The 17,281-nt window shown below is 61.2% G+C and overlaps 3 protein-coding genes across 5 annotated transcripts in view; 2 read left to right on the forward strand and 1 right to left on the reverse strand.

Moving 5' to 3' along the window:
* Positions 1 to 356: 356 nt before the first annotated feature.
* LOC128782685 (creatine kinase M-type) lies at positions 357 to 8,232 on the forward strand. Its single transcript, XM_053933144.1, has 7 exons — positions 357 to 553; positions 1,492 to 1,646; positions 2,499 to 2,631; positions 3,785 to 3,956; positions 5,172 to 5,295; positions 6,749 to 6,938; positions 7,987 to 8,232. The coding sequence occupies exons 1-7, from the start codon at positions 361 to 363 to the stop codon at positions 8,163 to 8,165; spliced, it is 1,146 nt and encodes a 381-aa protein (XP_053789119.1). The 5' UTR covers positions 357 to 360; the 3' UTR covers positions 8,166 to 8,232.
* A 1,161-nt stretch (positions 8,233 to 9,393) lies between these two features.
* SPINT2 (serine peptidase inhibitor, Kunitz type 2) lies at positions 9,394 to 14,866 on the reverse strand. Of its 3 annotated transcripts, none has more exons than XM_053933140.1 (6): positions 14,697 to 14,863; positions 13,895 to 14,062; positions 13,204 to 13,242; positions 12,801 to 12,968; positions 11,395 to 11,436; positions 9,394 to 10,136 (listed from the first exon to the last, which is right to left on the reverse strand). In XM_053933140.1, the coding sequence occupies exons 1-6, from the start codon at positions 14,791 to 14,793 to the stop codon at positions 9,985 to 9,987; spliced, it is 666 nt and encodes a 221-aa protein (XP_053789115.1). In that variant the 5' UTR covers positions 14,794 to 14,863; the 3' UTR covers positions 9,394 to 9,984. The 3 variants fall into 3 exon arrangements, with proteins under 3 accessions (XP_053789115.1, XP_053789117.1, XP_053789116.1); XM_053933141.1 differs by lacking the exon at positions 9,394 to 10,136 and adding an exon at positions 10,231 to 10,364 and having other exon boundaries at positions 14,697 to 14,866; XM_053933142.1 differs by lacking the exon at positions 13,204 to 13,242 and having other exon boundaries at positions 14,697 to 14,865.
* Positions 14,867 to 15,334: 468 nt separating this feature from the next.
* The window catches only part of LOC128782681 (protein phosphatase 1 regulatory subunit 14B-like), a 3,642-nt gene continuing 1,695 nt past the window's right edge, over positions 15,335 to 17,281 (forward strand). The window contains exon 1 of the mRNA XM_053933137.1: positions 15,335 to 15,816. Within this exon, the coding sequence (XP_053789112.1) occupies positions 15,533 to 15,816 (284 nt within the window). The 5' untranslated portion in view covers positions 15,335 to 15,532. The remainder of the gene's footprint in view (positions 15,817 to 17,281) is intronic.

Raw genomic sequence — 17,281 nt, forward strand, 5'->3', positions numbered from 1 at the left:
CCCCGTGTCCTCACAATGTCCCCATGTCCCCGCAGTGCCACCATGTCCCCGAGTCCCCATTCCCCCCATGGCCATGGTGACCCTGTCACCTGGCTGTCCCCGCAGTGCCACCATGTCCCCACATCCCCTCAGTGTCCCGTGTCCCCACGGTGTCCCCACAGTGTCCTGGTGTCCCCGTGTCCCCACGGTGTCCCCACGGTGTCCCCGGTGTCCCCGCAGTGCCACCATGCCCTTCAGCAACACCCACAACAAGTACAAGCAGAAGTTCTCGGCCGAGGAGGAGCTCCCAGTTTTTTCCCCGTGTCCCCACGGTGTCCCTGTGTCCCCACGGTGTCCCCACGGTGTCCCCGCAGTGCCACCATGCCCTTCAGCAACACCCACAACAAGTACAAGCAGAAGTTCTCGGCCGAGGAGGAGTTCCCGGACCTGTCCAAGCACAACAACCACATGGCCAAGGTGCTGACCCCCGCCCTGTACCAGAAGCTGCGCGACAAGGAGACCCCCAGCGGCTTCACCCTCGACGACGTCATCCAGACCGGCGTGGACAACCCCGGTGCGTCCTCACCACGGGGCCCCGGCCCACCCGGGGGGTCCCCAGCCCACCCGGGGGGTCCTCAGCCCACCCGAGGGGTCCTCAGACCACCCAGGGGGTCCCCAGCCCACCCATGGGGTCATCAGCTCATCCATGGGGTCATCAGCCCACCCGAGGGGTTTCAGCCCATCCATGGGGTCCTCAGCCCACCCGAGGGGTCCCCAGCCCACCTGAGGGGTCTCCAAATGGCCCATGGGGTCCTCAGCCCACCCGAGGGGTCCCCAGCCCACCTGAGGGGTCATCAGCCCATCCATGGGATCCCCAAACTGCCCATGGGGTCTCCAACCCATCCAAGGGGTCCCCAGCCCACCCGGGGGGTCCCTGATCTGTACATGGGACCAGAGACCCCTCCCCAGGTTCCAGTGCCCCATCCCAGCCCCATACGCAATACCAGTGCCATACTGGTCCCAGTAGCCCATCCCAGTGCCATACTGGTCCCAGTAGCCCAATCCCAGTGCCATACTGGTCCCAGTAGCCCAATCCCAGTACCGCACTGGTCCCAGTAGCCCATCCCAGTGCCACACTGGTCCCAGTGACCCCCGGTGTCCCCCCGGTGTCCCCAGGCCACCCGTTCATCATGACCATGGGTCACTCCCCAATCCCAGTGCCATACTGGTCCCAGTAGCCCATCCCAGTGCCATACTGGTCCCAGTAGCCCATCCCAGTGCCGCACGGGTCCCAGTAGCCCATCCCAGTGCCGCACTGGTCCCAGTGACCCCCCGTGTCCCCAGGCCACCCGTTCATCATGACCATGGGTCACTCCCCAATCCCAGTGCCATACTGGTCCCAGTAGCCCATCCCAGTGCCATACTGGTCCCAGTAGCCCATCCCAGTGCCGCACGGGTCCCAGTAGCCCATCCCAGTGCCGCACTGGTCCCGGTGACCCCCCGTGTCCCCAGGCCACCCGTTCATCATGACCGTGGGCTGCGTGGCCGGGGACGAGGAGTCCTACGAGGTCTTCAAGGAGCTCTTCGACCCCGTGATCCAGGACCGGCACGGCGGCTACAAGCCCACCGACAAGCACCGCACCGACCTCAACCACGAGAACCTCAAGGTGGGGGGCACCCCAAAATCTGGGGGGGTCCCGAAATTTGGGAGGGGTCCCCAAAATCTGGGAGGGTCCCCAGAGGTCTCAGGAGGGCAGGGAAGGGGTGACGGGGCCACCATGGGGTGACCCCAAAAAGCCGCCGACAAAAAACTGATCTCAACCAGGAGGAGCTCAAGGTGTGGGGGACACCCAAAATGTGGGGGGGGATCCCGAAATTTGGGGGGATGCCGAAATTTGGGAGGGGTCCCCGAAATTTGGGAGGGTTCCCGAAATCTGGGATGGTCCCGAGGCCTCAGGAGGGCAGGGAAGGGGTGACGGGGCCACCATGGGGTGACCCCACGAAGCCACCTCAGGAGGGTTTGGGGGGGATTTTAGGGGGATATTTTGGGGGGATTTTGGGATATTTAATGGGTGGAATTTGGGGTTTTTTGGGGTGGAATTCCGGGGTGTTTTTGGGGTGTCCCAGCCCCTCTCTGACCCCGTTTTTGGGGCGCAGGGCGGGGAGGACCTGGACCCCAAGTACGTGCTGAGCAGTGCGGGGGTCTCAGAGGGGGGAATATTTTGGGTGGAATTTTTGGGTTTTTTCGTGTGGAATTTTGGGGTTTTTTTTGGGTGGAATTCCGGGGTGTTTTTGGGGTGTCGCAGCCCCTCTGTGACCCGTTTTTGGGGCGCAGGGCGGGGAGGATCTGGACCTGGACCCCAAGTACGTGCTGAGCAGTGCGGGGGTCTCAGAGGGGGGAATATTTTGGGTGGAATTTTTGGGTTTTTTCGTGTGGAATTTTGGGGTTTTTTTTGGGTGGAATTCCGGGGTGTTTTTGGGGTGTCGCAGCCCCTCTGTGACCCGTTTTTGGGGCGCAGGGCGGGGAGGACCTGGACCCCAAGTACGTGCTGAGCAGCCGCGTGCGCACCGGCCGCAGCATCAAGGGCTACTCGCTGCCCCCGCACTGCAGCCGCGGCGAGCGCCGCGCCATCGAGAAGCTGTCAGTCAAAGGTGAGGGCGTGGCCCGGGGCGGGGCCTAAACGGGTGTGGCCGCGTGGGCGTGGCCGGAGAGGGTAGATTTGGGGTGGATTTGGGGCGGATTTTGGATGGATTTGGGGTGGATTTGGGGCGGATTTTGGATGGATTTGGGGATGGATTTGGGGGAGATTTGGGGTGGATTTGAGATGGATTTGGAGTGGATTTGGGGTGAGATTTAGGGTGGGATTTGGGATGAATTTGGGATGGGTTTGGGATGGATTTGGGGAGGGATTTAGGGGGGATTTGGGATGGATTTGGGGTGAATTTGGGATGGATTTGGGAGTGGATTTGCGGTGAATTTGGGGATGGATTTGGGGTGAATTTGGGATGAATTTGAGATGAATTTGAGATTAATTTGGGGTGGATTTGGGGATGAATTTGGGATGGATTTGGGGATGAATTTGGGGTGAATTTGGGGATGGATTTGGGGTGAATTTGGGATGAATTATTTGAGATGAGTTTAGGGTGGATTTGGGGATGACTTTGGGATAGGTTTGGGATGGATTTGGATGGATTTGGGATGGATTTGGGGTGAATTTGGGGATGAATTTGGGTTGGATTTGGGGAGGGATTTGGGATGGATTTGGATGGATTTGGGGATGAATTTGGGGTGATTTTGGGGATGAATTTGGGATGGGTTTGGGATGGATTTGGGGATGGATTTGGGATGGATTTGGGATGGATTTGGGAATGGATTGAGATGGCTTCGGGAATGGATTTGGGGAGGGATTTGCGGTGAATTTGGGATGAATTTGGGATGAATTTGGGATGAATTTGGGATGGATTTGGGGATGGATTTGGGATGGATTTGAGATGGATTTGGGGTGGATTTAGGATGAATTTGAGATCAATTTGAGATGAATTTGAGATGAATTTGAGATGAATTTGAGATGAATTTGAGATGGATTTGAGATGGATTTGGGGTGGATTTGGGGTGGATTTGGGGAGGGATTTGGGATGAATTTGGGGTGAATTTGAGATGGATTTGGGATGAATTTGAGATCAACCAACACGACCAAGCCCTGTTTGGTGTGGCTGGGCGTGGCTTGGGCGTGTCCCGGGCGTGTCCGGGCCGGCCGGGGCGTGTCCCTGGGCGTGCCCAGGTGCTGACCACGCCCCGGGGCAGCCCTGAACAGCCTGGAGGGGGAGTTCAAGGGCAAGTACTACCCGCTGAAGGCCATGACGGAGCAGGAGCAGCAGCAGCTCATCGACGACCACTTCCTGTTCGACAAGCCCGTGTCGCCCCTGCTGCTGGCCTCGGGCATGGCCCGCGACTGGCCCGACGCCCGCGGCATCTGGTGGGCACCTGGCGGCACCTGGCGGGCACCTGGCGGGCACCTGGGCGGCTTTGGGGGGCACCTGGGGGGCTTTTGGGGGCACTTGGGGGGCTTCTGTGGGCACCTTGTGACACCTGGGGGGCTTTGGAGGGCACCTGGCACACCTGGGGAGCACCTGGGGGGATTTTGGGGACACCTGGCACACCTGGGGAGCACCTGGGGGGATTTTGGGGACACCTGGCACACCTGGGGAGCACCTGGGGGGATTTTGGGGGCACCTGGGGGGCACTTGGGGGGCACCTGGGGGCAGCTGGAGGTACCTGGAGGACACCTGGGGACACCTTGTGACACCTGGTCTACCTGAGGGGCACCTTGAGACACCTGGCGGCACCTGGAGGGCACCTGGGGGGCTTTGGGGGGCACCTGGCACACCTGGGGGGCACCTGGGGGGCTTTGGGGGGCACCTGGCAGGCACCTGGCACACCTGGCGGGCACCTGGGGGGCTTTTGGGGGCACCTGGGGGGCACCTGGGGGGCTTCTGGGGACACCTGGGGACACCTTGTGACACCTGGCACACCTGGGGGGCACCTGGGGGGCTTTGGGGGGCACCTGGCGGGCACCTGGCGCACCTGGGGGGCACCTGGAGGGTTCCTGGAGGTACCTCGGGGGCACCTGGGGGGCACCCAGCGGGCTTCTGGGGGCACCTGGGGCACCTGGAGGGTTCTTGGGGGACACTTGGGGACACCTTGTGGCACCTGGGGTGTACCTGGGGACACCTGGGGTGTTCCTGGGGACACCTTGTGGCACCTGGGGACACCTGGGGTGTTCCTGGAGGTACCTTTGGGCAGCTGGGGGACACCTGGGGACACCTTGTGGCACCTGGGGTGTACCCGGGGACACCTGGGGGACACTTGGGGACACCTTGTGGCACCTGGGGTGTACCTGGGGACACCTGGGGGACACCTGGGGACACCTTGTGGCACCTGGGGTGTACCTGGGGACACCTGGGGTGTTCCTGGGGACACCTTGTGGCACCTGGGGTGTACCTGGGGACACCTGGGGGACACCTGGGGACACCTTGTGCCGCCTGGGGTGTACCCGGGGACACCCGGGGGGTTCCTGACATCACCTGGGCGGTACCTGGCGGGTTCCTGGGGGCAGCTGGGTGTGTCCCAGGTGTCCTGGCAGGTGCTGAGGTGTGTCCCAGGTGTCCCCAACGTCCCCGCGTGTCCCCAGGCACAACGACAACAAGACGTTCCTGGTGTGGGTGAACGAGGAGGATCACCTGCGCGTCATCTCCATGGAGAAGGGTGGCAACATGAAGGAGGTGTTCCGGCGCTTCTGCGTCGGCCTCAAGAAGGTCAGGGGACACCTGGGGACACCTGGGGACACCTGGGGACATCTGGGGACACCTGGGGACACTGAGGGTTTGGGGACACCTGGGGATTCAGGAGTTTTGGGGTCACATCTCCATGGAAGGATGGCAACATGAAGGAGGTGTTCCGGCGCTTCAAGAAGGTCAGGGGACACCTGGGGACACCTGGGGACACCTGGGGACATTTGGGGACACTGAGGATTTGGGGACGTGGAGGGTTTGGGGTCACATCTCCATGGAGAAGGGCGGCAATGGGAGGGAGGGTTCAGCCTCAAGAAGGTCAGGAGGGTCCTGGGGACACCTGGGGACACCTGGGGACACCTGGGGACAGGTGAACAAGGAGAGCTTAGAGGACGGGGTGACTTTGTGGACAGGTGACACTTTGGGGACAGGGGTGACTTTGTGGACAGGTGACACTTTGGGGACAGGGGTGACTTTGGGGACAGGTGGCATTTGAGGCCAGGAGGCATTTGGGGCCACAAGTGACATTTGGGGGGACACCAACAATCCTGAGCACCCCAGGTGTGCCCCGGGCGTGTCCTCGCTGGCCCCAGGTGCCACCAGCCGTGTCCCATCCCTGTCCCATCCCTGTCCCCACTGTCCCCTCGCTGTCCCCTCATTGTCCCTAACCCGTGTCCCCATCCCTGTCCCCACTGTCCCCATCCCTGTCCCCACTGTCCCCTCACTGTCCCTCATTGTCCCCTCATTGTCCCTAACCTGTGTCCCCTCACTGTCCCCTCACTGCCCCTCGCTGTCCCCATCCCTGTCCCCTCACTGTCCCCTCATTGTCCCTCGCTGTCCCCTCATTGTCCCTCACTGTCCCCTCGCTGTCCCCATCCCTGTCCCTCACTGTCCCCTCACTGTCCCTCGCTGTCCCCTCGCTGTCCCCTCGCTGTCCCCTCGCTGTCCCCTCATTGTCCCTCCCTGTCCCATCCCTGTCCCCTCGCTGTCCCCTCATTGTCCCCTCACTGCCCCTCCCTGTCCCATCCCTGTCCCATCCCTGTCCCTCGCTGTCCCCTCGCTGTCCCCTCATTGTCCCTCACTGTCCCCTCACTGTCCCCTCATTGTCCCCATCCCTGTCCCCATCCCTGTCCCCTCACTGTCCCCACTGTCCCCTCACTGTCCCCTCATTGTCCCTCACTGTCCCCACTGTCCCCTCACTGTCCCCACTGTCCCCTCACTGTCCCCACTGTCCCCTCGCTGTCCCCTCATTGTCCCTCACTGTCCCCACTGTCCCCTCACTGTCCCCACTGTCCCCTCGCTGTCCCCTCATTGTCCCTCACTGTCCCCACTGTCCCCTCATTGTCCCTCCCTGTCCCATCCCTGTCCCATCCCTGTCCCCTCACTGTCCCCTCACTGTCCCCTCATTGTCCCTCACTGTCCCCACTGTCCCCTCACTGTCCCCACTGTCCCCTCGCTGTCCCCTCGCTGTCCCCAGATCGAGGAGATCTTCAAGCAGGCCGGGCACCCGTTCATGTGGACGGAGCACCTGGGCTACATCCTGACGTGCCCGTCCAACCTGGGCACGGGGCTGCGCGGGGGCGTGCACGTGCGCCTGCAGCACCTGAGCCAGCACCCCAAGTTCGAGGAGATCCTCAAGCGCCTGCGCCTGCAGAAACGCGGCACAGGTGCGACCCCGAGGGCACCTGGGCGGGTGGGGACACCCCCAAATTCACCTGGGGGGGAAATTCTGTGTCAAAATTCACCTGGGGGGGAGAATTCTGTGTCAAAATTCACCTGGGGTGGGCAGGGACACCCCCAAAATTCACCTGAGGTGAGGTGGGGACAGCCCCAAATTCTCCTGGGGGGGAGAATTCCGTCCCAAAATTCACCTGGGGTGGGCAGGGACAGCCCCAAATTCACCTGGGGGGGGAAATTCCGTCCCAAAATTCACCTGGGGTGGGCAGGGACAGCCCCAAATTCACCTGGGGGGGGAAATTCCGTCCCAAAATTCACCTGGGGTGGGCAGGGACAGCCCCAAATTCACCTGAGCCAGCACCCCAAGTTCGAGGAGATCCTCAAGCGCCTGCGCCTGCAGAAACGCGGCACAGGTGCGACCCCGAGGGCACCTGGGCGGGTGGGGACACCCCCAAATTCACCTGGGGGGGAAATTCCATACCAAAATTCACCTGGGGGGGAGAATTCTGTGTCAAAATTCACCTGGGGTGGGCAGGGACACCCCCAAAATTCACCTGAGGTGAGGTGGGGACGCCCCCAAATTCACCTGGGGTGAGGTGGGGACACCCCCAAAGTCACCTGGGGGGGAAATTCTGTGTCAAAATTCCCCTGGGGGGGAGAATTCTGTCCCAAAATTCACCTGGGAGGGGCAGGGACACCCCAAATCCCCCCCCGGAAAGGGACACTGCGGGGGACCTGATGGTCAGAAGTGGTCAGTGAGTGGTCATCGAGTGGTCAGTGAGTGGTCAGTGAGTGGTCAGTGAGTGGTCAGTGAGTGGTCAGTGGGGTCCGTGGCTCACTGACCACCCCTCTGTCCGTCTGTCCATCTGTCCGTGTGTCCAGGCGGGGTGGACACAGTGGGGCCATCAAGCACTGGACGGTCAGGGGATGGTCCGGGGGTGCTCAGGAGTGGTCAGTGAGTGGTCAGTGAGTGGTCAGTGGGGTCCGTGGCTCACTGACCACCCCTCTGTCCGTGTGTCCGTGTGTCCGTGTGTCCAGGCGGGGTGGACACGGCCGCCGTGGGCGCCGTGTTCGACATCTCCAACGCCGACCGCCTGGGCTTCTCGGAGGTGGAGCAGGTGCAGATGGTGGTGGACGGCGTCAAGCTCATGGTGGAGATGGAGAAGAAGCTGGAGCAGAAGCAGCCGATCGACGACATGATCCCGGCGCAGAAATAGGGGAGGGGGCGCCCGGGGACCCCCCCGAGCCCCCCCAGAGCGGCCCCAATAAACGCTGCTGGTCCCGGCTGGGCTTGGCTGCTTTCATTTGGGGAGGGGGCGACGCCAATCCGGGGGTCCCCAGCAGGTTTAGAGCGACCCCCGCATCCCCCAAGGGTCCCTCTGCTCCTCCTGGGGACCCCAAAATTTGCCCCGAGCCCCTCCCGACCCCCGGGGACCCCCCCGAGACCCCCCTGAGCCCCCCCAGAGCGGCCCCAATAAACGCTGCTGGTCCCAAACACGGCCGGGGGTTCCAATTTGGGGAGGGGGTGATGTGAATTTGGGGGTCCCCGGTAAATTTAGAGGGACTCCCGCATCCTCCAAAGGTCCCTCTGCTCCTCCTGGGGACCCCAAAATTTGCCCCGAGCCCCTCCCGACCCCCGGGGACCCCCCCGAGCCCCCCCAACAAACGCTGCCGGTCCCCAACACGGCCGGGGGTTCCAATTTGGGGAGGGGGCGAGGCCAATCCGGGGGTCCTGAGCAATTTCAGAAGGGCCCCCGTATCCCCCAAGGGTCCCTCTGCTCCTCCTGGTGACCCCAAAATTTCCTCCGAGCCCCTCACGACCCCCGGGGACCCCCCCCGAGCCCCCCCGAGCCCCCCAACAAACGCTGCTGGTCCCGGCTGGGCTTGGCTGCTTTAATTTGGGGAGGGGGCGACGCCAATCTGGGGGTCCCCGGTAAATTTAGGGAGACGCTCTCATCCTTGGGGACCCCAAAATTTCCCCCGAGCCCCTCCCGACCCCCGGGGACCCCCCCGAGCCCCCCCAGAGCCCCCCCAACAAGCGCTGCCAATCCCAAGACGGCCGGGGGTTCCAATTTGGGGAGGGGGCGACGCCACTTCGGGGCCGGTTCCGATTTTCCCTTTATTCCAACAAATCCCTGGAATGTAAAAAACCCTCCCCAAACCATTCCCGAACCCCAAAATCGCCTCGATTCAACCCAAAAATCACAACCCGCCCCCCACTCCCCAAAATCACACAAAAGCAGGGGGTGGGGACCCGCAAAAAAACCCAAAAAATTTCAGAAAACCCCAAAAAACCCAAAAGAAACCCCTCAAAAAAAACCCCAAAAAACCTCTAAAAAACCCCAAAAAATGCTGGGAGCCCATAAAAATCCAGGTGGGAAAAAGGAGGGGGAATGTCCCAAATCTTCAAGATTTTTTGGGGGGACTTTTGGGGGTTTTTAGTTATTTTTGGGGGCGGGGGGTTTTTTTGGGCTACAAATTCCCACCCGCCCTTCCCAAAATTCCATTTATTTGATTTTTTGTGGATTTTTTTTTTTTTTTTTGTCGTTTTTTGTGGGTTTTTTTAGGGGGGGTTTGGGGGATTTTTTGGGGGGATTTTTTGGGGGTTTTCCCACCCGCCCTTCCCAAAAATAATTCCATTTATTCCCTAGAAAAAATCAATAAAAATCAGGATCATTGTCAGGAGCGGCGCGGGGAGAGGGATTTGGGGGCAGCTCCTGGGGGAGTTTTGGGGGGTTTTTGGGGGATTTTGGGGGGATTTTTTGGGTTGTTTTGGGGATTTTTTGAGGGGATTTCTTGGGGTTTTTTGGAAGATTTTTTGGGATTTTTTGGGGCATTTTTTTTGGTTTTTTTTTTAGGGGTTTTCCCGCCCGCCTTTCCCAAAATAATTCCATTTATTCCCTAGAAAAAATCAATAAAAATCAGAGCACGGATCATTGTCAGGGGAGGGGGATTTGGGGGCAGCTCCTGGGGGATTTTGGGGGATTTTGGGGTATTTTTGGGGTGTTTTTGGGGGTTTTGGGGTGGTTTTGGGGCTCAGGCCAGGTACGGCTCCTTCACCAGGCACTCCCGGTCCTCGCTCCCGGCGGCTCCCGGCGCTCGCGGCTTCGTCCGGCAGCGGCGCCGGCCCAGGGCGAGCCCCGCGGCCAGCGCGGCCCCCAGCGCCAGGAGACCCCCCAAAACTGCTCCTGGGGGGGCAGAAATGGGTCAGGGACACCCCAAAACGGGTCAGGGACACCCCAAAATGGGTCAGGGACACCCCAAAACGGGTCAGGGACACCCCAAAATGGGGTCAGGTCAGGGACACCCCAAAATGGGGACAGAACCAGGGACACCCCAAAATGGGTCAGGGAAACTGAGGCTGAGCCCCGCGGCCAGCGCGGCCCCCAGCGCCAGGAGACCCCCCAAAAATGCTCCTGGGGGGGCAGAAATGGGGTCAGGGACACCCCAAAATGGGTCAGGGACACCCCAAAATGGGGTCAGGGACACCCCAAAACGGGTCAGGGACACCCCAAAATGGGGTCAGGTCAGGGACACCCCAAAATGGGGACAGAACCAGGGACACCCCAAAATGGATCAGGGACACCCCAAAATGGGGACAGGGAAACTGAGGCCCCCAGCGCCAGGAGACCCCCCAAAAATGCTCCTGGGGGGGCAGAAACGGGTCAGGGACACCCCAAAATGGGTCAGGGACACCCCAAAATGGATCAGGGACACCCCAAAACGGGACAGGGACACCCCAAAATGGGTCAGGGACACCCCAAAATGGATCAGGGACACCCCAAAACGGGACAGGGACACCCCAAAATGGGGTCAGGGACGCCCCAAAATGGGTCAGGGACACCCCAAAATGGGACAGGGAAACTGAGGCTGAGCCCCCCGTGGCCAGCACGGCCCCCAGGGCAAGGAGACCCCCCAAAAATGCTCCTGGGGGGGCAGAAATGGGGTCAGGGACACCCCAAAATGGGTCAGGGACACCCCAAAATGGGGTCAGGGACACCCCAAAACGGGACAGGGACACCCCAAAATGGGGACAGGGACACCCCTTTGGGGTGGAGGGACACTGGGGGGGGGATCTGGGGACACTGGAAGGGATTTGGGGACATTTGGGGACACTCGGAGGGATTTGGGGACACTGGGGGGGGGGGTTGGGGACATTTGGGGATATTTGGGGACACTGGAAGGGATTTGGGGACATCTGGGGACAATGGGGGGGATTTGGGGACACTGGGGGGGGGGTTGGGGACATTTGGGGATATTTGGGGATATTTGGGGACACTGTGGGGGGGGGGGGTTGGGGACATTTGGGGATATTTGGGGACACTGGGGGGGATTTGGGGACACTGGGGGGGGCACTGAGGGGATCGGAAGGGATTTGGGGACATTTGGGGACATTTGGGGACATTCAGGGGGATTTGGGGACATTTGGGGACACCCGGAATTCACCTTTGGAGGAGAAGAATCTCCGGACTTCGGCGCCGAAATCACCTGGGGGGGAAACGGGGAGAGCCGGATTGGGGATCTGGGGGAGGATTTTGGGGATCTGGGGGAGGATTTTGGGGATCTGGGGGAGGATTTTGGGGATCTGGGGGAGGATTTTGGGGATGTGGGGGCGAATTCTGGGGGAAAAACCTTGGGGAAAATATTGGGGTTTTTTTTTTTTTTTTTATCTTGAATGAACTTTTTTCAATTTTGCCGATTTTTTTTTAAATTTTGGGAGATTTTTTTTTTTTACTTTTAGGCAAATTTTGGAGAAATTAATTTTTTTTTAATTTTGGGTGATTTCTTTTTAATTTTGCCCGAATTTTTTTTTTTCCTTTTTAAATTTCAAGCAAATTACCAGGGCAATTTTGGTGGAACTTTTTTTATCTTAGGTGATTTTTTTTTTTTTTTCATTTCCAGCAAAATTTTCTTAATTTTGCGCTAATATTTTTTTAATATAAATTCTCTGCAAATCCACTTTAAATTTCAGTCCAATTTTCAGGCCAATTTCGATGGAATTTTTTTTCATTTTCCTGCATTTTTTGGTGCAAATTTCGGGGGATTTTTTTTTTTTTCCCAAATTCCCCGGCTGTTTTTCTGTTTTTCCCAGCGGGTTTTGGGGCGGTTTTGGGGTGGTTTTGGGGCGGTTTTGGGGCGGTTTTGGGGTGGTTTCGGGGCAGTTTCGGGGCGGTTTCGGGGCGGTTTTGGGGCAGTTTCGGTGCAGTTTCGGGGCGGTTTTGGGGCAGTTTCGGGGCAGTTTTGGAGCAGTTTTGGGGCAGTTTCGGGGCGGTTTTGGGGCGGTTTTGGGGCAATTTCGGGGCGGTTTGGGGGCGGTTTTGGGGCAGTTTTTGGCGGTTTCAGGGCGGTTTTGGGGCAGTTCAGGGCAGTTTTGGGGCAGTTTTGGGGCGGTTTTGGGGGTGGTTTTGGGGCAGTTTTGGGGGCGGTTTCGGGGCAGTTTTGGGGCGGTTTTGGGGCGGTTTTGGGGTGGTTTTGGGGCGGTTTCGGGGCAGTTTTGGGGGCGGTTTTGGGGTGGTTTGGGGGTGGTTTTGGGGCGGTTTCGGGCGGTTTTGGGGGGTTTTGGGGGCAGTTTTGGGGCAGTTTCAGGGTGGTTTTGGGGTGGTTTTGGGGTGGTTTTGGGGCAGTTTTGGGGCGGTTTCGGGGCGGTTTTGGGGCAGTTTTGGGGCGGTTTTGGGGCGGTTTTGGGGCAGTTTTGGGGTGGTTTTGGGGCGGTTTCGGGGCAGTTTTGGGGCAGTTTTGGGGCAGTTTTGGGGCGGGTTCGGGGCGGTTTCAGGGTGGTTTTGGGGCAGTTTTGGGGCGGTTTCGGGGCAGTTTTGGGGCGGTTTTTGGCGGTTTTTGGCGGTTTCGCTCACCGGCGGGCCGGCAGCGCCGCAGGCACTCGCGCTCGTCCCGGTGGTTGTTGGCGTTGCCGCGGCAGCCGCCGTAGGTGAACTCCCGGCACGATTTCTCCGCGGGGACGTAGAACCAGCGCGGGAACGCGGCGCGGCACGGCCCCGGCACCGGCGGCGCCGAGCACAGCTCTGGGTGAGGGGGAATGAAAAAAAATCAGAATTGACAGGGAAATCTAGCCCAAAAATAAAATCAGAATTGACAGGGAAATCCGGCACAAATCCAAAAATAAATCGGAATTGACAGGGAAATCCGGCACAAATCCCTTTGAAAATCAGAATTTCCAGATAAGTCTGCCCCAAATCCCTTCAAAATCCAAAATTTCTGCTTGAATCTGGCTCAAAAACCCCCAAAATCTGGAGTTACCTGCTAAGGTGGAATTGGTGCTGACAGGGCTGGAGGGAGCTGGGGAAAAACGGGAAAAAATGAGAAAAAAATGAGAGAAAATAATGAGAAAAAATAATGAGAAAAAAAAAAGAAGGAGAAAAAAGGAGAAAAAAAAAGAGGAAAAATAGAAAAAATGGGGCGAAATGGGGAAAAATGGGGGGAAATGGAAAAGATTAGAAAAAAGGGGGAAAAAAAAGAAAAAAAAAGAGAAAAAATAGAAAAAGAGAAAAATGGGAAAAACGGGAAAATGGGGAAAAAAAAGGGAAAAGCAGGGAAAAGGAAATGGGGGAAATGGAAAAAATGGGGAAAAAAACGGGGGGGGAAATGGGGGAAAAAAGGGGAAAATTTGAGAAAAAAAAGAGGAAAAAAGGGGAAAACCGGCACCAAACCGGGGCGGTTTGGCAGTAAAATATTCCAAAATCCCGGTCCCGGTATCTCCCGTTATTCCCTGGTCCCTCCCGGTATTTCCCGGTATCTCCCGGTCCCTCTCGGTCCCTCCCGGTATCTCCCGGTGCCCACCGGAGCCCGCGCAGCTCTCCCGGCACTCCCGCTCGCTCCCGAAGCTGTTCCCGGTATTTCCCGTTCCCTCCCGGTCCCTCCCGTTATTCCCCAGTATCTCCCGGTATTTCCCGGTATTTCCCGGTCCCTCCCGGTATCTCCCGGTGCCCACCGGAGCCCGCGCAGCTCTCCCGGCACTCCCGCTCGCTGCCGAAGTTGTTCCCGTTGCCGCCGCAGCCGCCGAACACGAAACTCTCGCAGCTCCCGGAGGAGGCGTTGAAAAACCAGCGCGGGATGGAGGCGCGGCAGCGGCCGGTGAGCGCCGGTAACCGGCACCGGGCTGGGGAACGGACCCGTTACCGACCCCAAAAACCCCCAAATCCACCCCAAAATCCAGCCGTGCCCCGGTAACCGGCACCGGGCTGGGGAACGGACCCGTTACCGACCCCAAAAACCCCCAAATCCACCCCAAAACCAACCCAGCCCCGGTAACCGGCACCGGGCTGGGGAACGGACCCGTTACCGACCCCAAAAACCCCGAAATCCTCCCTGGGACCCCCCAAATTTCAGGACCCCCCCCCCAAAATTCGGGATCCCACCGCCTCCAAATCCCCCCCAGGAAGCCCCAGGTACCCCCCCAAAATTCCCCCCAAATTCCCCCAAAACTCCCCCAGGACCCCCCCAGATCCCCCCAAATTCCCCCAGTCCCCTCCAGGACGCCCCAAAACTCCCCCAGGACCCCCCAAATTCCTTCTGGGAATCCCCAAATCCCCCCCAGGACCCCCCAAATTCCCCCAATCCCCCCCCGGGACTCCCCAAATCCCCCCCAGGACCCCCAAAAACTCCCCAGGACCCCCCAAGTCCTGCCCAAATCCCCCCAAAAACTCCCCCAGGGACCCCCCAGATCCCCCCCCAGGGCCCCCCAAATCCCCCCCGGGACCCCCCCGGACCTCTCCCCGAGCGCCCCCCGGTACCGGCGAGGGCGGCGGGGCCGCTCGGGGGGTCCTGCCCGGAGCCCCCCGGGCCCCCCAGGAGCAGCAGGAGCAGCGGGAGGAGCCGCCCCGCCGCCATCGCAGGTGTGCGCCCCTGACGTCACCCAGGTGCGCCGCCGCGGGCCACGCCCACCGCCCGGAACGCGCGGGGGAGGCGGGGCAGCCGCTGATTAGCCACGCCCACTTCCGTAAGCCACACCCCCGTTCCATTTATGGGAACGGCTCTTGCAGCGAAGCCACGCCCCTTCATTTGCATGTGACGCGGGAAATCGCGCCGCTACGGGGTGGGGGTTGGGGGGGCTTTGGGGTCTGGGGGCTTTTGGGGGATTTTGGGGAGTTTGGGGAGGGTTGGGGGCGGTTTTGGGGTCCGGGGATTTTTGGGGGGATTTTGGGGGGGTTTGAGGATTTTTGGGGGGGCTTTGGGGTCTGGGGGGGGTTCTTGGGGAATTTTGGGGAGTTTGGGGAGGGTTGGGGCGGGATTTTGGGGTCTGGGGATTTTTTGGGGGGTTATGAGTTCTGGGGGGTGCAGGGGAAGGTTCCAAGGCTAAGCCACGCCCACACCACGCCCTTTTAGGCCCCGCCCCCTCACCCCTTACCCCCAGCGGCAATTGGGGGGGGGCTACAGGCAAGTTCCATTGTTAAGCCACACCCCCTTGCCACGCCCTTTTAGGCCCCGCCCACACACCCGCCGGCAATGGGGGGGCTACAGAGGCGTTCCACTATTAAGCCCCGCCCTAACCACGCCCCTGCCACGCCCTTCTAGGCCCCGCCCATCGCCCCCTACCCCCGGCGGCCGCCCCGGCGCCGCGTCCCGAGCGATGGCGGCGAACCGGGTGGGGCGGCGGCAGGGCCGGGGGGCGGCCCCGGGCCCGGGGGGGCTCTCGCCGGGCCGGGGGTCCCCGGGGGGGCTCTCGCCGGGCCGGGGGGGGTCCCCGGGCCGCAGCCCCGGAGTCCAGCGGCGCTCGGCGCGGGTCACGGTCAAGTACAACCGGCAGGAGCTGCAGCGGCGGCTGGACACCGAGCAGTGGATCGACGGCAGGCTCGGGGAGCTCTACCGGGGACGGGTACCGGGACCGGGAACCGGGGATGGACCGGGAACGGGGCAGGGGAAACGGGGATGGGGACCGGGATCGGGGATGGGGATCGACGGCAGGCTCGGGGAGCTCTACCAGGGACGGGGACCGGCACCGGGAACCGGGGATGGACTGGAACCGGGGCAGGGAAACCGGGGATGGGGACCGGGAACCGGGAATGGGGATCGACGGCAGGCTCGGGGAGCTCTACCAGGGACGGGGACCGGCACCGGGAACCGGGGATGGACTGGAACCGGGGCAGGGAAACCGGGGATGGGGACCGGGAACCGGGAATGGGGATCGACGGCAGGCTCGGGGAGCTCTACCGGGGACGGGGACCGGAACCAGGACCGGGACCGGGGATGGGAACCGGGATCGGCACCGACGGCAGGCTCGGGAAGCTCTAACCAGGGACGGGGACCGGGACCGGGACAGGGAATGGACCGGGAACCGGGGATGGGGCAGGGGGACCGGGACCGGGACCGGGAGCGGGACCGGGATGGAGGCTCGGGGAGCCGTACTGGGGCAGGGGAACGAGACCGGGACCGGGAACGGGAACAGGACCGAGAACGGGATGGAGGCACGGGGAGGGTACCGGGGTGGGGCACCGGGAACCGGGATGCGGATGGGGATGGGTCTGGGGACCAGGACCGGGACTGGGAACGGGACTGGGACCGGGACCAGTAATGGGACTGGGAAATGGACCGGGACCGGGATCTGGACTGGGACCGGGATCTAGGAACGGCGCCGGGAATGAGGACCGGGAGAGGGAGGGACCGGGAACGGGACTGGAGCAGGAAAGGGACCGGGAGATGGAGCCGGGACCGGGATCGGGACCGGGACCGGGACCAGGAGATGGAGCCGGGACCGGGATCGGGACCGGGACCGGGACCAGGAGATGGAGCCGGGACCGGGATCGGGACTGGGAACCGGAACAGAGACCGGGACTGGGACCAGGAGAAGGAACAGGGACTGGGAACGGGACCGGGACTGGGATGGGGACCGGGAACGGGAGCAGAACGGGGACAGGGAAAGGGACCGGGGAATGGACCAGGAACGGGATCAGGACCGGGAATGGGGACCGGGAATTGGACCGGGAACAGGTCAGGGATTGGGTCCGGGACCGGGGAATGGGGACCAGAAATTGGACCGGGAACGGGACCGGGAGTGAGACCGGGACTGGGAACGGGACAGGGACTGAGGCCGGGATGAGGACCGGGAATGGTCCCCCGGGGATGGGGACCGGGACCAGGAGTGGGACCAGAACTGGGGAATGGAGACCGGGAATGGGACCGGGACCAGAACTGGGGATCGGGACCGGGACCGCGACGAGTCCCGAGGGTCCCAAGCGGGATCTCCCCTCCCCCACCCGTGGGAACGGACAGATGGAGAGGGGGGAGGGGCCGATGGGGACATCAAGGGGGGGGTTGGGGACATTGGGGGGGGTTGGGGACACTCAGGGGGAGTTGGGGACATTGGGGGGGGTTGGGGACA

This window comes from Vidua chalybeata (assembly GCF_026979565.1).
Source record: "Vidua chalybeata isolate OUT-0048 chromosome 35 unlocalized genomic scaffold, bVidCha1 merged haplotype SUPER_35_unloc_2, whole genome shotgun sequence".
Taxonomy (NCBI): Eukaryota; Metazoa; Chordata; class Aves; order Passeriformes; family Viduidae; genus Vidua; species Vidua chalybeata.

What these genes read in the sequence shown, in the direction of transcription:
- SPINT2 (XM_053933140.1), bottom strand. Translation starts at nt 14,793, where the DNA reads ATGGCGGCGGGGCGGCTCCTCCCGCTGCTCCTGCTGCTCCTGGGGGGC. An exon ending in GGAGAGCTGCGCGGGCTCCG is followed by an intron (nt 13,243 to 13,894) that starts GTGGGCACCGGG and finishes GTTTTTCCCCAG; the next exon opens with CTCCCTCCAGCCCTGTCAGC. An exon ending in GCGGCGCTGCCGGCCCGCCG is followed by an intron (nt 11,437 to 12,800) that starts GTGAGCGAAACC and finishes TTTCCCCCCCAG; the next exon opens with GTGATTTCGGCGCCGAAGTC.
- LOC128782685 (XM_053933144.1), top strand. Translation starts at nt 361, where the DNA reads ATGCCCTTCAGCAACACCCACAACAAGTACAAGCAGAAGTTCTCGGCC. An exon ending in TCAACCACGAGAACCTCAAG is followed by an intron (nt 1,647 to 2,498) that starts GTGGGGGGCACC and finishes TTTGGGGCGCAG; the next exon opens with GGCGGGGAGGACCTGGACCC. An exon ending in TCTGCGTCGGCCTCAAGAAG is followed by an intron (nt 5,296 to 6,748) that starts GTCAGGGGACAC and finishes CGCTGTCCCCAG; the next exon opens with ATCGAGGAGATCTTCAAGCA.